The following is a 25,017-nucleotide window of genomic DNA, read 5'->3' on the forward strand; positions in this document are numbered from 1 at the left end:
GTATGTTATAGTACCTTATTCAGAAATCAATTTAGAATCCTTAACCACAACAAATCCAAAACTAATTAAAAAGTAATAAATTTTAATTTACAAACCAACTAAAAACTAAAAAGGTACGATGTCGTTAAAATCATGCTAGCCACTTTCTTCAATATAAAATCAATCGTCGATACTACAGGTAACATGCAATTGCTATGTAATTTAGATACAAATGGTGGTAGATCTTCAACTTCTATTGGCCTGTCGAAATCTCAATTGCTACCTATGGAAAAATTTAAGAAAAAGAATGAGCTAAAAAGTTTACTGAGTGTTGAGAGTTTGTATGAAAATTTTAAAAGAACCTCTCATCATATTTTTAATAGAAGTTTGAAATTTTGTAGAACAATGGAAATCATGGACGAATTCAAACACTATTGACTTGTTTATCTCTTCACACGACCCGGTTGCTTACTTGTTTACTAAGGCCCTCTTCACACTCTTGACTACCTCTTTGTCTTGTGTTTGAGAGGGTGTATTAAATTTATTTTCAATTGGTTTATTATATGGCCAATTTTATGTATGGGGCTCCAAATATAATGGTTGTGTTTACAATTATTTATAACCTACCATTAATAACTATCATAATTAACATTTCAAACTTTTTTTCTAGAGTATTTACTATTTTCCACTCACATTCTCTTTATTCCATTGTTTACTATTTTTCACCCGGATTAAAATAGTATACACCGCAAACGATAACAATTCAGTGTACCAAACACCCCAACTCTAATTACAAGCCATCAAAGAAATCCAATGGGAAGATAACTTCAACTCACCAAGCTAACATCCAAACCGTGAGTGATAATGGTCGTAAATTTTCATCATTGATATTTTCACATTTAATCGATTCGATATTTACAAGAGGACGAATTAATATTTCCATTTTTCGATAAAATAGAACTATACACATGGTTATATGCATGCAGGATATATGCATTGGACGAGTTTCAAATGCCCACAGACGGTGTTCAGAAATTAAGGAGTAAGTTTCCCATTGTCCTCTTATAGCCATAAAGATATTTAATTTGTTCATCAATATTATCATTGATCTCCTTCTCGAATGAATATGATTTCGTTTCATTGAATTGATTCAAACACCTAGCCCGAGGAAAGCCAGAGACAGAAAGTTTTGCTGCTTAAAACCTAATTAATTCACATAACACACAATGGTTGAATGAAAGGCAGGTTACAAATAGAGAATGGAACAGAAAGAGAGACACAGAATTAAATGCCCTGAACTGCATGGCTATGATTTTAAAGCAAACTGTACAAACTAAAGGTCAACATGAGCGTAACTCAACTAATATAGTACTCGTACTCTCGACTTCGAAATCTCATCCCACACTTTAATTACAATATCTTTACAAGAAAAAGAAAAAAAAGTCCGACAACAATCGAAAGTTTAAAGATATTTTCTAAACTTTTGAAAGTTTCACTACAACAAATTTGGACTTCAATGTTGGTTGAAAAAAGTTCTCTCGGATGTATAATGTCGGTTTAAAAAAAACAGATCTTTAATGTCGGTTTTAAACCGACATTGAAGATGGGCTACAATGTTGGTTTAAAACCAACATTAAAGGCCTCTCATTTATTTATTTCTTTTTACTTTATTAAAAATCCAATTAAAATTAAATGATATTCTCTCTCCTTTCACTTCTCTCTTTATCAAACTCTCTCTTACCAAACCCTCTCCTCTCTCAGCTTAGTCGTGCACATCAGTTTGTGGGTTGTCGTCACCAGTGTTGCTTGGATCTCCGTCGTCATGGACTTCTTCCGGTGGTGGGTCATCGTCGTGGGTGTTCTCCGGTTGTTTTTCGGTTGGTTTTCGTCGGCACGTGGGTGTTCTCGAGGTGTTCCCGTGGGTTGTCATCACCGGTTTTGCTTGGATCTCCGTCGTCGTGGGCTTCTTCCGATGGTTGGTCATCGTTGTGGGTATTCTCCAATTGTTTTTTCGATTGGTTTTTGTCGACGTGTGGGTGTTCTCGGGGTGTTCTTCGCTGGCGTGTGGGTTTTCCGTTGTTCTTCGAGTGTTCTAGTGGTTCTTCGCGTGTTCTTTCAGGTTTCTTCGCCGGTGCATGGCCTTTAAGTGGCGTTTTCTCTGGTTGGTTTTCCGGTGGTTGTTCGTCGTGGTTGTTCTTCCGTGGGTTAGCTCGTCGTTCATCCAGCTGGTTTCGGTCGTAGAGGTGGGTCGCTAGCATCATGGTCAGCTCGCCGTTTGTCAGATTTGCCGTCTCAACTCTGTTCGCAAAGGTTCGGTTCTCATCGGCGTTCCAATCTTCGAGCTCCGGTTCGGATCTCTTCAAGTTTGTGGGTTGTGTAAGTTATTTGCTTGGAAAGGTATAATTTTATTTTCATATGAATTTTCAATTTAGTAATTTAAAGTTATTTCATTCATTTTATTTTTATTTTAATGATTAAGCTTATTGAAATTTTGAAATGTTGGAATTAAATTAGTTGAAGAATATATATTTGGTTGAAATTTGTTGATTATTGACTGGTGTGGTTCAAGTGTTATTTCATTAATTTTATGTTTTTTTCCAATGATTAAGTTTCTTGAAATTTGTTGATGTTGGAATGAAATTAATTGAAATTAGTTTAAAACCGACATTAAAGACAACTGACATTAAAGGGCTTTAATAACATTATCTTTAATGTCGGTTGTCAACCGACATTAAAGCACAGAATTCTTGTAGTGTTTAAGATTTTTTTTTACACAAAATTCTTCGATTTCTATCTAACTCTAATGATAAGGATTTTTTTAAAACTTTTGAAAGTCATAGAGTATTTTTGACACAAAGTATAAAGTTTAGATTTTTTTTTTTTTTTTTTTTTTGTGCGCCTATAATTTAGGCTATAATATAATCCAAAACAACCACCATAAAATTTGTATGAAAACTTTTTAAAAATATGAAATTACTAAGGCTCCGTTTAGTAATCGATTTGTTTTCTGTTTTTGTTTTTGAAAATTAAGCCTATGGACAATACTTTTATCTCCAAATTTCTTCATTTGTTATCTATTTTTCACCAATGATTTAAAAAATCAAACCAAATTTTGAGAACTAAAAAGATTAGTTTTCAAAAAATTATTTTTGTTTATGGAATTTGGCTAAGAATTCAACCATCCTACTTAAGATTGTATGAAATCTGAAAGAAATAACTTAATTTTTAAAAACTAAAACAAAAAACTAAATGGTTACCAAACGAAACTTAAATTAAATTTATATTTAATTAATTTTTTCCATTATTTTCTGTGCATTTGATTGATCACATCAGTGTACTCGATTTTGTTATTTGTTTTTAAATCAATAAGGGGCGGTCATAAACTAAAAAACAGGTAGGAAATTATAATAATGGTAAACATACGAAATAATCCATATTTTTAGTAGAGATAAGTCAAATCAATCCCTATAATAGAAAAAATGGAACGAAGTTTAAGGACAATTTGACATTCAAAACATTAAAATGATCAAAAGCAACAAATTTATTATTATTTTTTTTCTTTTTCTTTCTAGACCTAAACCCTAAACCAATTCTATTGTTTTAAACTTAAATTTAGGTAGTTTAAGTTAATTAATTTCAATTACAGAAATTTTAACTAATTTCAATGTTAATTAGCTCCCGTAAGGGTATAGTTTAAGTTTTTTCTAATTTTTTTTAATTATTTAATTACCATTTTATTTTTGAATTGGAGAAAAAACTTCTAAATTTTTCGTTACAATTGGAATTTATGGAAATTTTTTAATTTTTCAATTTTTACCAAAAATTTCAATTTCAAAATTTTCCTGTAAGTTTAAGTTAGTTTTTTAATTTACGGAAAATCTTGTAAGGAGATAGTTATTTATTTATTTTTATTTACCATTATTAGTTTTGAGGTAAAAAAAAAAAAACTCTTTCAAATTTTCAAAAAATTTTCAATGAAATTTTGTTTTTCAATTTTTTCTTTTAAAAATAATAAATCTACCACAAGTATTTAGTTAAAACTTGTAAAAACATGGTGAAAACAAAATGAAAAATGATGTTTAAAGATTAAAGTTTAAAATTGAAATTAGGTTTGAAAAGTTATATTAGAAAAATGTAAAATAAAAAACATTGAATGAGGAATAAAATGGTATTTTCATTAGTTGGATCCTCCACTTATAATCTTAAAAAGTAAAAGAAATGTCAGAAAAAGTAGTTTTTTTTGTTTTTTTTTTTTTGAAAAAAATGGATTTTATAAGGTGAAAACTTTTTTAGATTCAAAATAATTAGTAGTAATTATTTTTCCGTGCACTCAGACGGAAGGTCAGACGGAAGCCCCTTAATTGAGAAGATAGTATTAATTGCAAAACTGTCATTGCCCTTTATTTACTTAAATGCCATTATGCTTAATAACTCAATTGCCTTCAAACTTAAACCCATCTAAATAACTTGTCATTTTTAATTAATTTTTTTTTTCCTTCTCATCTCATGCCTGATGTAATGGTTAATAATATTACTTCATCTTTTTAAATAATGAGACATTCAGATGAAAAAGACCAATATACCAACTCAATTTAAAATGTCTATAATTTTGGATCTTTTTCTTTTTCATGTTTAGATTTTATCTTAAAATTATGACATTTTTAACCATAGATTATCGGTTGGAGGGTCATTAATGCATATTTCAATTCGTATGATTTTTCCTTCCCTTCCTCTTCTATTAATAGAAATTTGAAAAAAATATAATTTTGATCCATAAATTTTAAAAAATAAGTATATTTGATCATAATCTTTCAAATGGATCATTTTAATACGATTTTCAAGAATAGATTTAACAAGACCCTCTACCGATAAAAATATTAAATTTAATTATTAAATTTGATATGAAAAAGAAAATATTTTTAATATTTTTCCTCTTCTCTCTTTTCCTTTCCTTCTTTTACCTCCTTTTTCTCTCTCCTCTCATCTTCTCCCTCTGATTTATACAAAATTTATCAATCCTCTAAAATTAAATTTCTCGCTTTCTATTGTAGAATATAGTAGCAAAACGGAAATTAGCCTCCTTTCTTTTACTTTTTGTGATTGAGCTCCCCTCTAGATCTGTGGTATTTAAGGCTTTGTATTTTGTTTGTTATGATTACATTGCTATCAATTTTGGAACATGATAAAAGTGTTAAAGATGTTTCAACCTAATTAAGATATTTCGGTGCACGTACCGATTCCATCTTATGTTTACTGTTTATGGTTGAAAAAAATAGAGATAGAAAATGAGAGGAGGTTCTTTCAAATGTCCTTTTTGCACTGCAATATCACTCGAACCACCTCCTGGTTTATTTCAGTAGACATTGCGTCACTTGTTCCACATCGCCGTGGACTAATGTCGTCAGCACTTGATTGTCTCTGGCAGGCTTGAGAGCTTTGTCGAACGACTGGGTGTCGTCGTTGGCCTGGCATGCAGCTTGGTAGGCATTGAGACTGATGGCGGCTACGGCTGGTTGGAGTTCTTCGGTAGTGCTGCCCCTTTCGGTGTGTTTGTTTCCCATGGTGATTGGATTTTAGGGGAAAGAAAGAAAACCCATATGCGAATTCATTGTAGGGAGTTCCAGCAGTCGGCGTCATGCATTTGAGGATTAGGTGAAGAAAATGGAGGTTTGGGCTGAGATTGATGAGTTTTGTATCAATCAGGGAGAGAATATGAAAGGAAAGAGAAACAGGAGGGACTAAAATTACCAATTTAAAATATTACCAATCCAAATGCACCTCCAAGAAATAAAAAGGTACTTTTTCCTAAAAATTTTATTAAATGCAAAATATCAATATCCATTTAGTTTATGTGATCGAACTTGTTGTTTTTAGAGTTTGTTTTCTTTTTAAAAAATGTATAGTAGTCTTTCTTTTAGGAATTAAATTTAGTAGGAAGTAATTAAATTAGTTTTGATTTAAATTTATGTTAGTTACTTAATTTAAAGCAGTGCCCCCTAAATAGAAGGATGGTGGCCTTAGGGATGTTCAAAATATCCGACAATCCAAACAACCGAACTACCCAACCCAAACTATAAGGATTGGGTTGGGTTGAACTTTTTCTATTTTTTTTGTTGGGAAATAAAAATTCAAGTTTAGCCAACCTAACTCGAATTACATTGGAGGTGACATGTGGCGATGTGTGACAACAATGTGGGATATGTGATAGTGATGCAAGGGGGACACTGGCGGCGTGTGGTATTGTGGGAATGATGGTATGAGAAAATTGATGTACTTGAGAAATTAAATTAAAATTAAAATTATATTATTTGTTGGAAATTAAAACAACGATTATGTTGGAATTATTAAAAGGAATAAAAACACTTATTTTATTTTGAATAGTGGAAAATATGGGAAATCAAAATTGAGAAGATACTTACTTGAAATTGAAAATTGAAGATAATAATGGTGATTCAAAGAGGAATAATTTGGAGAAAATAAAAACTTTTATTGAAATTTTACAAGTACAAGTTCTTCATTTTCTCAGAAAAAGGTACTCAAAAGATCATAAAATACTCACTGAAAAAACCTCTACCCTAGTTATCTACTAAACCTTCTTTATATAGATTTAGGAGACTACACTATTTACATAAAACAAACCATGTTATTCTTCACATCATGGGTCGTAAGACACGTCTTTACAAAAGATGACACTTAAAATCTAAAATGACACCTGTACAATACTTTGACACTTTAGAACCTAAAATGACAACGTAAACACTTTGTCTTCATTTTCAACTTGAGAATTTTGTCTTCAATTGATTTGGATCAGCGGATTGGGTTTTAGTGTAAGTGTGATGCATAAAATTTGCAAATTCGACTTCTTCCTCTTCTTCTTGAATGTTAGATGTATTTTCTTTTTGCCTGGTAGTGAACTGAGACAAAATTTGTTAAACGTTAACATTGAGTTCTTCTTCATTTGATACTTGGGTCATTGCAGCAATTAGTCTTGACTTTTTTGTAGGTTTGACTTCATATTATGGGGATAAATAGAGGACCATTTTTCCACCACATTTTTTGAAGCAACAACTGTGTTGAATTTGTTCCACCACTTGACTCTATATGTTCGAAAAATGTGGAAGATTCCATTCGATTTTGTGATTGAGTAATTCCAACAAAAGATTCATGCCAAATAAAAATAATTTGAAAAACATAGAGTTAAATCAAAAGAATTTGATAAAATATTGTTTGAAAAGTATTTAAGACGTTCAAAAATTTGGTATGGTGGGATGGCCTCATTAAGACCAAATATATTCCACCAATTATTAAACCATAATACAAAATTTTGAATACATGTTTTGTCAAACATTATGAACCAGGAATGATTAAAATTTTTTAACCAAAACATATTGTACCAAGCATTTTGATAATTGATGTATGAATAAGTTTATAGAAGGAATTTATGAGAAAATCTTTTTTTAGTAAAAATACTTTGGTTTCATTTGGTTGGAGTTAGAACATAAAGAATTCTGACTTTGAAAAGGCAATTTTGTTGGGGTCATCTTTGCTTCTGTCATGAGTGATTTCAACTAAGTCGGTATCAACAAGAATAATTTCACAGAATAAACAAGTTTTTTGTGGATGATTTGGAATAAAATAGAAATTTGACATAAATGTTTTTTGGATTATTTCAAGAATAGAGTTTCTTATGAATTCTGGCTCAAGAGTTGTAATATATGAAGTTTGGGTTTTATTATGGTAAGAGGTAGATGATGAAAGGTCGGTAATTAAAGGTTTTGTTTGACGGTTTAACTTCTGAATTTTGAGGGCTTGATTTTGTGATGACTTGGACATAACTAAAGGAAACCGGTGAAGGTTCTTGTGCGAAAACGTGGAGATTTGTCTCAATTTTATTTCTCATAGATACTAATTTACATATTATACATTACAATAAAATTCTACAACATGCAAATTAATAAGAAAAATAGGGACAAAACAACTTACCCTCGAAGCCAATCTATCCGTGAATTCCCTCGATTTGGATCAGAATCCTTCATTTTGGATCTCGATCTCCAAACAAATTCCAGCAAAACAAATGGTCACCACCACAAGAGAATCTCCTGTATTCTCTTCGGAGAATGAGAATATGCAGGAGTGGTGGGCTTTGCATTTTTTGAAAGAGGGAAGAGAGAATAAGAGGAATAAGAAGAAGAAGAAAGAAGAACTTTTTTTCGGAATATTTTTGGAATTCCAGGGAGAATCTCACAGACAATAAGAGAGTTGAGGAAGAAGATGACAAAACCAACCCACTTCTCACATTGTGGTTGAGAGAGTTAAGCTCCCTCCCTTTAATTAATTTAATTAATATATATATATATTAATTAACTAACTTATTATATATATATACTATATGTTATATCATATAACACATAACCTATAGTTTTTATATTGTATCAAATACAATATAACCTATAGTTCTATTTTCTATCAACAATACATGGTATTTAATATAAATCATATTTATACTAAATTGAATTATATGAATCTCATCCATATAATTAATATTTGAATCATATTCAAATATTTAATTTCTTCTCTACCATTTATGATATTTAACATAAATCATATTTGTAGTAAACTTTAATTATATGAATCTCATTCATATTATTAGTATTTGAATCATATTCAAATATTTAATTACTCTCAAAATAAATTTTATATTATAATGTACCAGATACATTATCTTAATTATATCACGTACAATTAATATAATTAATTATATCATATATAATTAATTCCCTCAATTAATTTTAACAATTCAAATAATCAAAATTAATTCTCAATAATCCCTGTTGAGCTACAGAGAAGACCTTATGAACTTGTAGATTGAAACTCTAATGGTACTTTGATAATTAATTAAACTCTTTAATTAAATTTACCCAACCTCCATTAACCGTCGGTCACTCCACTATAGACCGATAGCTGCATTCTCCACACTACAGATATATTTCTATGTCGTCAATAGTGCGATGACCCTTTACAAATTTTTCGTAAGTACAACTGAGCTAAAATTACTATTTTGCCCCTATAGTTATTTCTAACTTCTTAAGTATCACTATCCTTCTAATGAACAATAAGTCATAGTCCAACTATGACTAAGTCCCTCTTGAGCAAAGAGAGAGTGTGGCTACAATGTTCAAGCGCCAGAATCAGTCCTTAAAGGAGCAATTTATTTACTTACCCTAACATTAGAGAATAAGTGAATTCTGTTTTGCGTAGTTGTGTTCCCAGCTCCAAAATCAGATGATTCCCCAAAATAGTAGGCATATTGAGTTGGTAATCTGGCCACTCTCACCCATACAAATTAAAGAACCGCCTTCATAGGTAGGAGTTCACAACTCACTTAAGATTTAGGTCATGTCACCTATGGTAATCCTGGTGAAATGTAAGTCTCTATTATTACTAGCGTTATATAATGAGACTAATCATTTTGTGGTTCGGTCTTATACAAACTCTTTGTATAGGATACCCCCACTCACATGTCTCTATATGAAAGATCGGGATCAGATCATATGTAGCATTTTACAACATTTGTAACATCTATAAAGCGGGTCGTATTCGTAGTATTACCAGGATTCTCCTTTGAGAAATTGAAATGCTTGAGAGTACGAAGCTTTGGTTTGCGGAGGTGTTGATCATTGTTGTTGTTCTTGATCATGTTCATTCTTCTCTTCTTTCTTGCTAGTAGGATTATTTATTTCTTTCCTTTCTCTCTTTCACTTTCATTTTTACTCTTCCCCAGAAGAAATTCTCTTGTGAGATAATTAGGAAGTGAGTTTGTACTCTCTTTTATAGCTTCAATTTTGAAATCAAAATAAGAAAGTATTGCTTGCCATCTAGCAAAAATTTGTCAAGAAACTAGCTTTTTAACATCCTTTTGTAGAACATTTGTAATAGTTTTACAATCAACATGCATTAAAAAATTTTGTCGATTAAATCACTTTGGAATTTATTTGTACATAAAACAATTGATAAAATCTCTTTTTTTTTATGGTTGAATAATTTTTGAGATCCTAGTCCGATACCCGAATGATGTCTAATTAGTTGTTCTTGACCAATAATGGACTGTTTGAGAATGCCACCATATCCTGTATCTTATGCATCTATTTCTACAATGAGTGATACATGTGGATTGATGATGGATAAACATGGAATATTTTTTACTAGACCTTTGATGGTTTTAATGATACATGTATGATTGTAAGTCCATGGAGGAGGAATTTTCCTAAGCCTTTGATATAAAGGTTCTCATCTAATAGATCGTTGTAGTGAGTAGTTGGATCATAGTCTCTTACCATAAAAATGGTTGCATGCGCAGCAGCACCAACTATGAGAAATCCACCAATCCACTTGTCTTAAATTTGGAATAAAGTATGATATATAATTTAAACAACCTAAAAATCTTTGTAATTTATTTTTATTAGTGATTTCATCTAGAATTTGTAAGTAAATTCTATCGATCTTTGAATTGGTTTTATTTTCCTTTGAAAAATATCATATCCTAAGAGTCTTATTTTTTGGTTGAAATAGTTTTATTTTAGGTAGAAAAACAGCTGAACCGTTTTGTTTAATTATTTTGTAAAATATTCTTAAATGTTTAAAATGTTATTATATGGATTGTGAAAAGATTAAAATATCATCAATATAAACAATTGTGAATTCTTGATGTGGGTTGAAAATGTTATTCATAATATTTTGAAATTTAGAAGGGGCATTTTTTAGTCCAAATGACATTACATTCCATTCTAATTGTCCAATTGGAACATTGAATGCTATTTTATACTTTTCTTTTTCAACAAAATAAATTTGTCAAAATCCAAATTTTATATCGAATTTTAAGAAGACTAAGGCATTTTGTATTTGATTGATTAAGTTTCTCTTGTTCTTTTTTTAGAAGACTAAGGCTATGAATCCCTCGAATTGCACCATGTAAATGGTCTCCTCAAGATTGCCATTCAAAAAGGCCGTCTTGACGTCCATTTGCCAGATCTCATAATTATAATAAGCTGCAATGGACAGGAGGATGCAGATCGACTTTAACATGGCTACAGGCGAGCAAGACTCCCTCATAGTCGACTCCTCTACCTGGGTATAACCCTCACAACTCAAGTCTTGAAGGTCTGTACCTTTCCATCAGCACCCCGTTTGCGTTTGTAGATCCATTTACAACCTATAGGTCTTACCCCATCAGGCTGATCTACAAGATCTCTACTGAGTTTGAAGTTCATCGACTCCATCTCGAGATCCATGGCCTTGACCCATTCATCCCGATCAACATCCTCCATTGCCTTCTATAAGACACAGATCCTCAACATCGCCATCTGCTACCATAAACAAGGATTTTCGTGAAACCCAGATAGCGAACGGGCGGGTTCGCACCTTCCCACTACGTCGAGGTTTCCCTCAAACTCTTGAGTGGACATCGACTTACTAGATGAACTCCCATCAAAACCTCTTGCTGATGTAGCAGGCTCTTCAATAACTCTTATTGAAATTTCAGTAGTTTCATTGGAAGCTCACGCAACACGACTTTACTATTAGTGGACTATGCTCCCTTATATGATCCGTCCTCCAGGAAAGTAGCGTTCGTGGAAACAAACACCCTATTTTTCCGTCGGATCCTAAAAATAACCCCTTCATGTACCTTTGCAATAGCCTACAAACAGGCATAACCTCGACCGTGGTTCCAACTTCTGGATTAGGCTTAAGCATATGTGCAGGGCAACCCCAAATGTAAAAATGACGTAAACTAGCTTTACGCCCATTCCAAAACTCCAAAGGTGTTCTTGCAACACTCTTGGAGGGAACACAGTTAAGTATGTATATCGCAGTCTCCACTGCGAAACCCCAAAACGAGTCCGGTAAAGAAGCGTAACTCATCATTGATCGAGCTATGTCTAACAAGGTCCTATTTTTCCTCTTCGCTACACCATTCTGCTGAGGTGTACCCGACCCTGAGATTTGGGAAACGATTCCATGTTCTATCAAATAGTCCTGGAATGTTGAGTCCAAAAAAACTCCCCACCTCGATCCGATCGAAGTGTTTTAATCTGTCTACCCAATGAATTTTCAACTTCAGCCTTGAACTCTTTGAACTTTTCAAAAGATTAAGACTTTTGTTGCATAAGATAAATATACCCGTACCTGGAGTAATCATCAGTAAACTGATAAAATACTCATAGTCACCTCGGGCTCGTACATTCATAGGACCACAAAGGTCAGAATGTACTAACTCATGAAGCTCCTTGGCTCTATAACCTTTTCCAGTAAAAGGTCGTTTAGTTATCTTACCTTCAAGGCAAGACTCACACACTGGTAAAGAATTTTCTTCTAACTCACTTAGAAGTCCATTCTTCATCAATCTCTCAATCCTATTGAGATTGATGTGCCCTAAACGTAGATGCCAAAGTTGTGAATTTTCTTTTGGAGAAATACGTCGACGTTTTGATTGAATTACGAAAGTTCTAAACAATTCAGCATTATTAAGGGAATTAATGGCTAACAGCCTAGCACATATAAATTAGATTCCAGATTTGTTGTGCAAATAAAAATACCATCTTTATGAATAAACGCTTTATCCATATTAAAAGAGATAGTATATTTACATTGCAATAAACACTTTACTTAAATAAGGTTCCTTTTTAGTTCGGGAACAATATATACATCATTAAAAACAAGAAACCTATTCTGTAAAGCTAACTAGAGCCCTCCCACTGCCAAGCTAAGACGACGAGCCTAGTGCCTACTCGCATCGTCATCTCACCAGCCACCAACTGTCACCAAGATCTACTCACCTGAAAAGAAGAACAAACGTGATTAGTGGCGCCCAAATCAATTATCCAGGCTAAATCATCATTCTCCCTTAAACAAGTTTCAAGTACAAGTAAATCATATTTACCTTTATCGGCCTTGGCCTTAGCCTTGGCTGCTTTCTTCTCTATCAGATATCGAGGACAATTCCTCGTCCGGTGTCCATCCTGATTGCAGTAGAAACATTTTCCATTTTCAATCGGTGGACGCCTCCTTAGGGTGACAGACGGTGGGTTAGCAGACGTCTTCCTTTTTTCCTTACCACCCTTCTTCTTCTTCCACTTTGCAAAGTTAAAAGTATAAGATGCAGACTTCGTTCTAGAGGTCGAACCTCTATGGAATGTCCTGGAGGATGAAGTAATATTTGCCTCACCCTTCTTCCCCTCCTTACTTTTCAGTAAGGATTTGTAGGTCTGCAACTCATTGAGGAGAGTTGTAAGGTTATATTTCACTTTGTTAAGAATCATATTGCTAACAAAGTGCAGGAAGCTCTTCGGCAAAGAATGTAGGATTATGCTAACCTGGATGCCCTCATCGATGGTAGACTCATTCAACTCTACCACATTAAAGTGGACCATCGTGTGAAGCACATGTTCACGAACAGAGGTGCCTTTTTCCATTTTGGAGTTGAATATATATTTAAGAGCCTCATGCATAAGCTGTTCAAATGGTTATCCAAACATCCCCCGCAAGGACTCCATGATCTCACGCACTGAGACCATAGATTCATGTTTCTTGGCTAAGACTTAGAAGAGACTTGCCAAGATGTAGCTCGGGCCTTCTCATTCTCCCTTGTCCATCGCTCGTATGACTCCCAAACATTGAGCGGCATTAGGAGTTTGGAATAGAAGGACAAGCCTCCGTGAGAGCAAACATGAGATCCTCGATATTAGGATCGTCGTGATCATGTGTTTCCATGTTGTAAAATTTTTGCTAGTTTAATTTTTCGGATTTTTAACAAAGCCAACGGTGGCTGTTGCCATTTTGAAAAAAGAGTTGTTGGAGAAAATACAAACAAAACTTTATTAGATTTTTCTAAACCACTTTTAAACCAATCAGTTTTGCAAAATAGTTTCAAGTACCCTAAGTTACAGACTTCTATTTTGCAATGATGACCCAGTGAGCGCAGGACAAACGTCACTGGTGGGGTGATCAAATGCCCCTTCGCTGGGATGAGACATTCTCAACCATTAGGCAGAACCAACTCTTGAACTGAACCTAACAGCCACCATTTTTTGGTCCAAAATTGTTAACCTTTAACTATTCCGCGTAAGTGTGACCCCTCGCTTTCGATGCCAAAATTCCGCCCTAATGAACCCACCGTAGTGAAGAAGCAGATTAGGACAAGAGACTAAGTTACCTTATCCTCTTACAGGAGATCAAATAAAGGAACGCGTAAAACTACATCCTTTAGGGGGACACTCCTAGGTTGACGTCCCTGGAGGTGATGCATAGTAACTTTATTCAACCCAAGAGGGGACCGAGGGAATATGCTGTCGCACTTCCCGCTCCCACTTACTATGAACATCTCTCTCCATCCACCTTAATATTACCCATCCAAACACCATCCGTTAGAGGGACACACAAAGGTGCCTCGAGGCCGAGGGTAAATCTCACGGTATGGACTATTTAGGAGAAACGTGAAAGGTTTAAGTGAAGCATCTTATGCCCCAAGTACCTCCCACTGAATATTCTACCTAGGGTTCATTAACCTAGACAATCTGGCTATTGATTTTAGTCTAAATCGTCTTTTTAAACTCTGCTCATAAACAACGTTTGTTTATGAAATATGAACAAGTTCAAGTAGTCACATTTAAACACTTTAATGGACTGTCCTTAACTTGCATGCATGCACCAAATCTATCTAATTTACCTTTCAAGGTAAGTTTCCAGGTAGGGGTGTTACGTTTCCGTCAACTTAAATATCTCAACCTAGATAGAACCCGCCACAAAAGGTCCCTTATAGATAGATTTGCTACACTTTAACCTTTTATTAGCCAATTTAATCCTATTAAACTGATTAAAAGATTAAAGCCTTAGGGTTGCTAATCATATTATAACCGTGATCTTAGGTCTATATGATCCAAGTTTTAAACATTTTAAAACCATGAATTAAACCTAAGTGAGCATGTTGACTTTATTATTTCTTTTACTTCTAATTTCTCTTTAACTTTTAAAAAGAAACAATCAAAAAACCATTGCGCACAACAAGGTGTTTATAAAAATTATAAAGTAACCTATGTGTCATGTTTCATGCAATGTCTGGTCATTACTATACATAACTTTTATATAACGCATAATAACCAAACAGACATGTTATCATTCACACTTATACTATAATAATTATAATATAATGATGATGCATGTCAATGCTTTTTAAGCATGCATACATATAATTCTTATATTATATGATGCATGAGCATGCTCTTACATAATTAAATCATGCTTCTCTAAATTATAACAATTACAATAGAAAGATGATGCATGACTAATGCATAACCTAAGGTGGGATTTAATATATGTGCATACCATATGACATATAAAAACCATACATCGCATGTAATTAATTAAGGATTAATGGACCGGGATAAGCCTTTACAAAAAATCAGAATGAAATAATCCTATCTATTACATTTTAAATCAAGCGAACCGGTTCACCGGCAAACTGGGTATTGAACCGCCAGGAGGACTCCATCGTGTGTAAAGCGCCGAAGGTAGACGATCGCCCAGCGCGGACTAGACGATAGATGCATAAACTAAACGATCGCATAGATGACAACGGAGGCTGCAAAGCCTGATCGTCTAGGGAGTCACTTAACGCGGCGAAAGGTAAACGATTTACCTTACTAAGCGATCTTTTTAGTCAGTTACTAAGCGTAAAGCTTGCTGACCTAAACGATCGTCTAGTGCGCGTGCGCGTTAAACGATACGTGAAGCATCCCATCATCTACACAACCCGATACTCAGCGATCGCGTACCCATCGTCTACACGATGCGATCAACCCTTGATCGTCTCCTTCCTCGAAGAATTGCAATGCTTGCTCCGATCTTCTTCACAAATGACTCAAGACTCAACAGACTTTGAATTACAGACTCGATAACTATTATTAATGCCCAAAACACAAGGGCCTTTACAAACAACCGCAAATGTAAAAGAATTAAATCAAACCGAGGCTAACATCCACGAAAACATCCATTAATTCCGCACATCCACAGCAATTTAATAATTAAATAGAGCAGACATGCACCCAACAAGAATGTATATGTACTTCATTGCAATAATGAAATTGGAAATATCAGAACCTGATCTGATACCAATTGAAGGATCTCTTAATGAGAAGTGTCCACGAGCGCATTTGGATCTTTCAAAATTTCATCGTGACCGAAATACAACCACTATAATTCTAAACAAACAGTATATGCAAGTAAACTGTAATTAATGTATGCTTTGAACACTAAAATAAAAGGGAAAAGTTCTCATACAAGTTGAAACCCTCTTCAAGTGATGAACTCTGATGCATGTAGAAACCTCTACGTGATCTCTATCGCCCAGCAACAATTCGTCTGCAGCAGCACGAACTATCACGAACAAGTGAACGCAGCGGGGACGACACCACCAAAATGGAGCCCTTGGTATTCTCGGAGTGAGAATCCAAAGTATGGTCTTTGGTGAGTTTGGTAGAGGTAGGAGGAAGAACAAATCGTGTATACGATAAGAAAGTGGGAGAGAAAAGGAAGCTATCGTATAGCTAAATGCTTATCGTTTAGAAGAAGCTACACGATCGTGTAGGTTTTACTAAGCGATCGTTTAGTAAAAGGTGGACGATCGTTTAGAAAACACAACACACTATTTGATCGTTTAGGAAAGCTAAGCGATCGTTTAGGGACTAGCTTGCGATCATTTAGGTACTAAGCGACTATCGTATAGACTCTCGACTATGCGATCGTTTACGTTTCCACACCGATGCCAATTTTTTCGAACTTTCTCAAAATGAAACCAATTTTCATTTTATTCACCGTTACAATGACCGACTTCGGCTACGCCCACCAACGCACGTCCGAGAAAATTTTAGATCAATTATCTATAATTAACCAATTTAATAATTAAAGAATATAATCATATTATATTCTTACCCTATAGTTTGATATCACATATCTATTATAGTAATTTCTCTTCTACTTAATATAAATCATATTTATGTCTAATTTCCTCCAAAATAATGTATCTCATACATTTAGTCAATTATATCATATGTAATTAATCAGTCCAATTATATCATATACAATCGAACTCCCTCTTGTCAATTTGAACATTTCAAACTGACCCAACACTAATACTCAACTTTATCCAAGCTACCCAAGGAACCTCATGGACCTGTGGCTCAAAGCTCCAACAGTACGTGAATAGCTAACTAAACTCTTTAGTCACGAGATCCACCATCCATTAACTGTCAGACATTCCACTAAAGACCAACAGCTGAACTCTTCTTACCATAGATATATTTCTATGTCTATCGAATATAACCAATCATGAGTATGATGACCCTTCACAAATGCTCATAAGTACAGTTAGGCCAATTTACCGTTTTTGCCCCTGTAGTTATATCTCACTCCTTAAGTACCACTGATTCCTCTAATGAACAATACAACATAGTTCAACTATGTGTGAACACCTCTTAGTCCAAGAGAAAGTGTGTGGTGCCACATCGTTCAAACCCCGGAAGCAGCCCTCAAGGAGGCTATCTATCTACTTACCCGTGCCTCGGGGAAAGAGTGAATTTCATCTTGTGTAGCTGAGTTCCTAGCTCCCAAATCAGACGAATCCTCAAAATGGTAAGTTTGAATCAGCGACCTGGCCACTTGCACCCATACAAATCAAAGGACCGCCCTCAATGGTAGGAGTTCCCAACTCACTCAGGAATGAGCTCATGTTACCTATGGTCTGTCTCTTATACACATCTAGATGTGTATAAGAGACAGGTCATGAACGGTGTTATATAACGAGACGTTAACACTTCGTGGTCAGGTCTTATACAAACTCTTTGTATAGGATGCCCCTCTCACATGTCCCCAACACGAATGATCAGGATCAGACCATCTGTGACAAATCACAACATCTGTGACCATTCCACAAAGCGGGCCGCATCCGTAACATTACTAAGATAAGGTTTCCCTCCTATATCCATATACTACAAACCATTTTGGTTATCACTCAAGACATGATCCACTTGTATGTCACCACATACATGCTTAAGTTACATACAGATAACCAAGGATTTTATGTTTATTGGTCAGTGGTAAAGAAAATAAAACATGCAACTGGGCAAAAAACAAGATGTGAAGTAAATATCATATATTATACAACACAAGCGTTCATACAAACTGTTTACAAACTACAGGATACGAGACTTTAGGGCATCAACTCTAACATTTATATCACTAAAGGTCCTAATTTTTCTAACCTTAAGAGAACAATAACTTATATTTCTACAAATCACACCCGCAAATTTTTAACAATGCTCGTCCTCGAGCATTCCTAAAATAACTCCTTAACATACTCTTATGAACTTAATGCACTAGCTCCACCTCTCATCATGTCTTTTAAAATACAAGCGTTTGAGACTGGCATTTGAAAATACAAGTTTGTTCCGTTTCTAAAGAAATATATACTTGATCTCTTATGCGGAAGGCCCTTTCTTCAAAACTCTTTTGCTTTCTAACATTTCCATCTTTCAAATCCAGTAATGTGTTAGAAGGTTCTCTTATTATAAAAAATTCTTTCTAAATGCAAGCTATTATTCTCTTCTCGGACTACGCATGCATCGATTCAGGTGACTCATCTAAGTTTTGGCTTGCCTTCACGGGTGTCATGCGAACATCTAACTAGGAACAAGTGCCCTTAACGACTAAACTCTTATCTAAGCATCTCAATGTTTTGTTTTTCTTTCTTGTGCTTAGATAGTGAAGTTCGGATGTGTTAGCCTTGGTTACTAACCTTCATTTTGGTTTACCCCCACAGATGTCATGCGGTTGGCTTAGTTTGGGTGGTGTTTTTCTGGAAAGAAGACGAAACGACTATGGATTTAAATGAGGCAGTGGGTTTCGATGGTGGAGATAGCGATGACAGAGGTGAAGGGGAAACAGATGAAGAGGAAAATGAACTCACCAGACTATTGCCAGCGAAGCTTAGGGACTCATTTAGGCTATCTGAAGCGTCCGATATTGTGCTCTTGTGAAGAAATTCAAAATACTTGAAGAATGAATGGTGGAGATAGTTGGATGGCGAGGAAATTTGAAAAGGAAAGGGATAGAGCTTGAGAGACTAAAGAAGAAAGAAGATGATGAAGTGGGTTTTAACCCCATTTTATATGAAAACGTAGGAGGAGAGAGAGTGGGGGATAGACTTGATAGGTGTCGTATGCATGTGATGTTTTAGGCTGCGCATTAAATGCGAATTTGAAGAGATGCGTCTTGGGCCACTCAAATACTCGAGTGGTTCAACTCCACATATTACGACTTTTCCTCTCCCATGGCATGGGTATGCGTTGGCCTAATTCTAATGCCTCAATTTTAATGTCCCAAATTCAGAAATCCACAACGTTGGTTTCTTAAACAATCATTCAAAAGCATGCAAGGTAAACATATACATGAAACAAACTTAAAACTTCAATGCCAAAGAAGAATCTAAAAAAGAATCATAAAAGAATGCATGGTATACATAAAGCAAAAAGTAAAGCAAGAAAGAGGAAGTATCCCTGGAATATATGTTGGTTTGCATGCAGGGATTACTTCGACGTGAGCTTTAGGCAGGCTCGCACAACTCGATGGATGTCTTGTCGCATTCTACATTTCCTTTAATATATGTCTTGATCCTCTGCCCATTTACTTTGAAGGTGTTAGTATCATCCTCTCGAGTGAGCTCCACGGCTCTGTAAGGAAAGATTGCTTTGATAACAAATGGCCTTGAGCACCTATATTTAAGCTTTCCTAGAAATAGTTGCAAACGCAAGTTAAATAGTAACATCTTTTGACCAATGAAAAATTCTTTCTTACCAATGCATTGGTCATGCCAACGCTTGGTGTTTTCTTTGTAGATATTTGTATTTTCATATGCATTGAACCGCCACTCGTCTAATTCCTTGAGTTGTAGCTTTTGATTTTCCTCCGCGACTTCCAGATCTATGTTCAGCTTTTTCACTACCCAGTACATCTTGTGCTCCAATTCTAATGGTAAGTAGCAGGCTTTCCCAAATACTAAGACATAAGGAGACAGGCCTACTGGCATTTTGAATGAAGTCCTATATGCCCAAAGAGTTTCATCCAGTTTTTGCCCCAGTCCCTTCCCGATGTGTTGACCACTTTTTCCAAAATTGACTTGATTTATGTGTTAGAAACTCTTGCTTGCATGTTCGTCTGCGGGTGGTAGGCGATAGCTACTTTATGCTTGGCATTACATTTATAAAGTAATTTAGAAATGATGTGATTAATGTGAAATGTGTATCTTTGTCACTTATCAACACCCTTGGTGTTCCAAAACGCATGAAAATATACTTGGTCAGAAATTTGAAACGGTTGCCGCATCATTCTAAGCACAAGCCACTACCTCTACCACTTAGACACATAGTATACTACTACTAGAATGCACTGCTGACCACAAGATGAAGGAAAAGGCCCCATGAAGTCAATACTGTAAGGTTCTATAGTTTGTAAACACATGTATGAACAAACACTTTGTGATTTATAATATATGATATTTTATTCACTTCAATCTATGAAATATGAGATATTTTAGTTACACTTACCACAAACCAATAAACTAAAAATCCATGGTTATCGTTGTAACTTAAGCATGTATGTGGAGACATACAAGTGGATCGTGCTTTAAGTGATAACCTAAATAGTCTGTAGTATATGGATAAAGGAGGGATACCTTATGCCAATGACTCTAGGAGTGTGGCCCGCTTTGTAGGTGTTACAAATGTTGTAAAGTATTAGAAATGATATGATCCTAATCATTCGTGTATTAGACATGCGAGCGGGGATACTCTATACAAAAGAGTTTGTATAAGACCGAACCACAAAATATTTAATCTCGTTATATAATGTTGAGGAAAAATGGATAAACGCTATTATGTATGATGCATGTCTTTATGCTATGTGTTTGTACCCATGTGTCGGAGGTCATACGTTGGAATGGAAAGTATGCGTTCATCTAGTATGCAATGACCATACGTTCCTATCACAAGTTTTCTTGCATTCTCGCCAAGTATAACAAGAACGTAAGTTTCTCGGGTGATCTGAGGTCGAACACAGGGACTTGTAACTCAATAGTGCTTGTGAAGTAATGCGTTTGAGGTGATGAATAAAAGTAAAATGGAGAAGTTAATGGATTACACGATACTCCTACTCCTAACTAAATAGATTGAGCAATGGAAGACTTACGATGAGAATTGATAGATATGCAACAACTGTTGATGCATATTAATGTTTATTATCTTAAATCGCTCGAGTAATCCCAGCTCGTCACACTAACACATCGCACACCTCTCGGTGGTCAGCCGCATGACTATATCTCTATAATGCATGGTTGCGTCGAGCATATGATCGTGCCTATCTCTAGGAACAATGCACACTTTGCTTTAGTGCATTCCACCTCTTACCTTCTCAGGCAGTTAGATACAACTAATTAACTTATAGACAAGCATTGCAACAGCCTATCGACAAGCATTGCTACAGCCTCTCACCAAACAAAGAAGATTAACTCACTATACTCGCACAATGCACACCTCTTGGTGGGTTGCTACATGCATTCTATCTCTAGGCTATACGATTGAGTATGCGATCGCCTTTGATAAATAAACGATGAAGGTAAACGGTGATAAAGATAAAGAGGATGAAGAGGATGGTGTTGAAGGAATTTAGAGATGCATTGATTACAAAATGTAAGTATCTTAAGCTCAAAATGTAATACAATACAGAGATTAGAAAGGAAATGTAAGGCTATGCGTCAAGGCTGCTAGTGGTGCCATGGATGGATGGTGGAGTCGTCTCTCTCGAGCTCTGACTCCGGCGAAAGCTCCGGTCATCACTCAGAATGGATTATGAAGGTGAAGAATCATCAAAGAAAATCTCGCTCATGCTCTCATCTGTGACCGCAAGCATCTACCTTAAGGCAGAAGCTCGAATGCCTTGAAATGAAGGTCCAAGGAGCTATTTATAGAGTTTAAACGTCGACAGCAATCATGATTGCGTTATGTCTCGCTGCTGCCTTTGTCGCGGTATGGGCAATGTCACATCATCTTATCTAGTTGATACTCCCAAAGTATGCGTTCGAGCTTGATTCAACTAAAGTATCAACGTATTCCACCCATCTTGTGATCGCCCTTCTTTTTATGGTTATCACTCCGTGGCCGCAATCTCCAAGTGATGAACGCATTCGATCGATAGTCGCAACTTCCATGCGATGGATGCATGTGGTTGATGGCTGCAACATCCCTGCGATGAATGTATGCGATCACCGCATGCATTTGTCTATTCGATAGCTCGGCTTCATGATGACATGCAGAAATGCATGTCATCTTAGGCCTTTTATTTAGAATTATGAGGGCTGTTAAGCATAATATTTGGTAATTATGTTAAGAATTCATGAGAAAATGAGTTTGCGGCGTTCAACATTAAGAATCTCGGCTAACCCATTATTATGCGTTATTATGCGTTCAATTTTCTATTCTTGTAGCTAACGTAAGAAGTGGATGCAAACGAAGAAGCCGGGCTACCATATAGATGACCGCATGTGGAGAAACTCTCCATCGCAAATGCGAACGCATACGATCAACGCATGGGTGTTGCAGTAATCAGCTGCATGCGTCCATCACATAGGAGTTGCGATCGTCAAGTGATTGCGGTCATCGTGTAGAAGTTGCGGTAATCAAGCAAATGCGGTCATTTCAAGATTGCGGCTACACGATAATGCATAATAGTGGGATCACCGCAAGGTTGGTGGAATGGAAGCATCAACGCATATCTCGGAAAAATCAAAAGATGATGTTGACATTTCACCTACAACGCCGTTAGCAGTAGAGATTCAGAAAAGGACTAACGCACCGCGAATGTCAAAATCAGAGCGGCGATCAATCTTTATAAATAGAAGCCACTAAGCAGAAATTTAATTCATCCAGGGTTTTCACCCAAGGTTTCTACCTTTGTGTGGATCCTTGTGATCCAGACGAAGACATGAAAAGAAGCTTAAGAGTTCTTCATCTCCTTCATCCATTTCGAGTGATGACCGGAGCCTTCGTCGGAGTTAGATCTCGAGAGAGTTAGCTTCACCGTCCATCCATGGCACCACCAGTAGCCTTGACACACATCTGCTGGAAGCAAGTCATTGCTTCCAGCTGGTCATTTCATTTTCTCTTCTTTTCTTATATTATATTGTATTATATTTTGGATCTTAATTAATATATTGTGTGTTCAATGCATTTATGTGTTTCCTTCGATTCCATCTTCATCTTTCTTTACTTAGCATCATTAACTTTCATTGCATCACTTAGTGAGATTGCTAGAGTATCGCATACTTAGTCATGCAGAGTAGAGATATGAAGAATGTAGCAAACCACCGAGAGGTGTGCGTTATGCGAGTGTGTGAGAAAACCTTATTTTCTTAGTGTGAAGCTGTAGCAACGCCTGTCTATAGGCAAACGCAACGCTTGTCTATGAGTAAAGTCAGCAATAACTAACTGCCTGGGAGGGTAAGTGGTTGGTCGCATTAAGCAATGTAAGCAAGTATTCACTAGAGATAGGAATAATCTTACATCAGCCAAGTTCATGCGGTTACCTTGTCTTATGAGCGCATCATTCATCACTTAGGCATATTTGGAAGAGTAGTCTAAAATCCAAATCTAAGACTCGAGAGAGCGGATTGGAACGCATAAGCAAGAATGGGGAACTTTGGAATAAGCTCCGTTTGCTATTACAGAGCGTATGAACCCTACGGAGAGGATATTGCATGCGTCCAAGAAGTAGGAAATGGTGGTTGTATGCGGTCATCTCGACCCTTTTGCATACGCAACCCATACGTCCTAGAAATAAGTGCAAATGTGTGTAACATGATCGCATAGCTTGCGTTGGCTGAGGTTTCCCTTGCGGTCAATCTTAAGGGTTGCGATGAAGACATCTTCACATTTTATCTATTTTTCATCCATTTACTTCAAGTCAACAGTTGTCATGTCTTTACCTCTCATGCATACTTCTCATTGTGTTGTCTGTTAGTTAGGAGTAGAAGTAATGTTAGCTTAAAAACCCCCCATCATTCTTTTATTCAACCGTCGCATACACCTAGCTACAAGTCCCTGAGTTCGACCTCGGATCACCCGAGAAACTTGCGTTCGCATTATACTTGGCATGAGCACAAGAAAACTTGTGACGGGAATGCATGGCATCGTATACATTTGTTAACGCATAGTTCACTTCAATGCATGACCACCGACGCATGATAATCAATGCATACCTTAAGACATGCATCGCGTATTGTGCCCCACATGATTTTAGCCATCAAGTTTTTGGCGGCTAATTTCACGTCATCAAGTTTTCAGCCCCGTTTTCGGGGACTTGGCAGCTAATTGCTTGTTGAGTTTTATGTCTCTGTAGGCAAACTTTTTATCTTGGGAGTATTGTAGCTTGTGCGACCAAGTTGCAAACAATATTGAAGTGTAGGTGATGCGCCGAAAGCCAGTATTGACCCCAAGATAGGAGGTCAATCAGTCACATGAGCTGAAGGTAATTTTAAGCACATGGTAGCCAACATGCGCCCAACAATTGTCGGAAGTTCCAAAGGTCGGGGCAAGCTTTTTGACCTAAGCAGTTGAGAGAAATCTCCTACATGGGAGACTCCTTGCGGTGACAACACTCCAATTTCTCCAGGGACGTCTTCTACTCTATCTTTACCTTGCTTTCTTAGTTTAGTTTATTTTTATTTTTTATTGTTATTTTGGATATGCGACTGCTTCCTTGGTTATGGTATGTTTGCTCTTCGTAGGTGCGTTTTCTTTTCTTTTCTTTCTTTTTTTTTTTTTTTTGTATAGAAATGACCGCAATGTAATGAACGCAATTCTCCAAGACTGCAGCCACCCCCAAGCTAAAAACAAACTCACAGGAATACGGTAACAAATGGTTGAGCAAACACAATATTGT

At 35.8% G+C, this 25,017-nt stretch overlaps 1 protein-coding gene and 1 long non-coding RNA gene across 2 annotated transcripts; one reads left to right on the plus strand and one right to left on the minus strand.

Moving 5' to 3' along the window:
* Positions 1-1,746: 1,746 nt before the first annotated feature.
* LOC120082421 lies at positions 1,747-5,652 on the plus strand. The gene is made up of 3 exons (XR_005483171.1): positions 1,747-1,967; positions 2,099-2,376; positions 5,405-5,652. It is a non-coding gene; the product is annotated as an uncharacterized LOC120082421 (long non-coding RNA).
* A 13,978-nt stretch (positions 5,653-19,630) lies between these two features.
* On the minus strand, positions 19,631-20,113 carry LOC120084183. The gene has a single exon (XM_039040076.1). It carries the CDS (start codon positions 20,111-20,113, stop codon positions 19,631-19,633), a length of 483 nt encoding a protein of 160 aa, XP_038896004.1.
* Between the last annotated feature and the right edge of the window lie 4,904 nt (positions 20,114-25,017).

The sequence above is a fragment of the Benincasa hispida genome, chromosome 8, assembly GCF_009727055.1.
Source record: "Benincasa hispida cultivar B227 chromosome 8, ASM972705v1, whole genome shotgun sequence".
NCBI lineage: Eukaryota > Viridiplantae > Streptophyta > Magnoliopsida > Cucurbitales > Cucurbitaceae > Benincasa > Benincasa hispida.

Bases quoted from the DNA above. Each gene is read 5' to 3' on its own strand.
- LOC120084183 (XM_039040076.1), bottom strand. From the start codon at position 20,113: ATGCCAGTAGGCCTGTCTCCTTATGTCTTAGTATTTGGGAAAGCCTGC.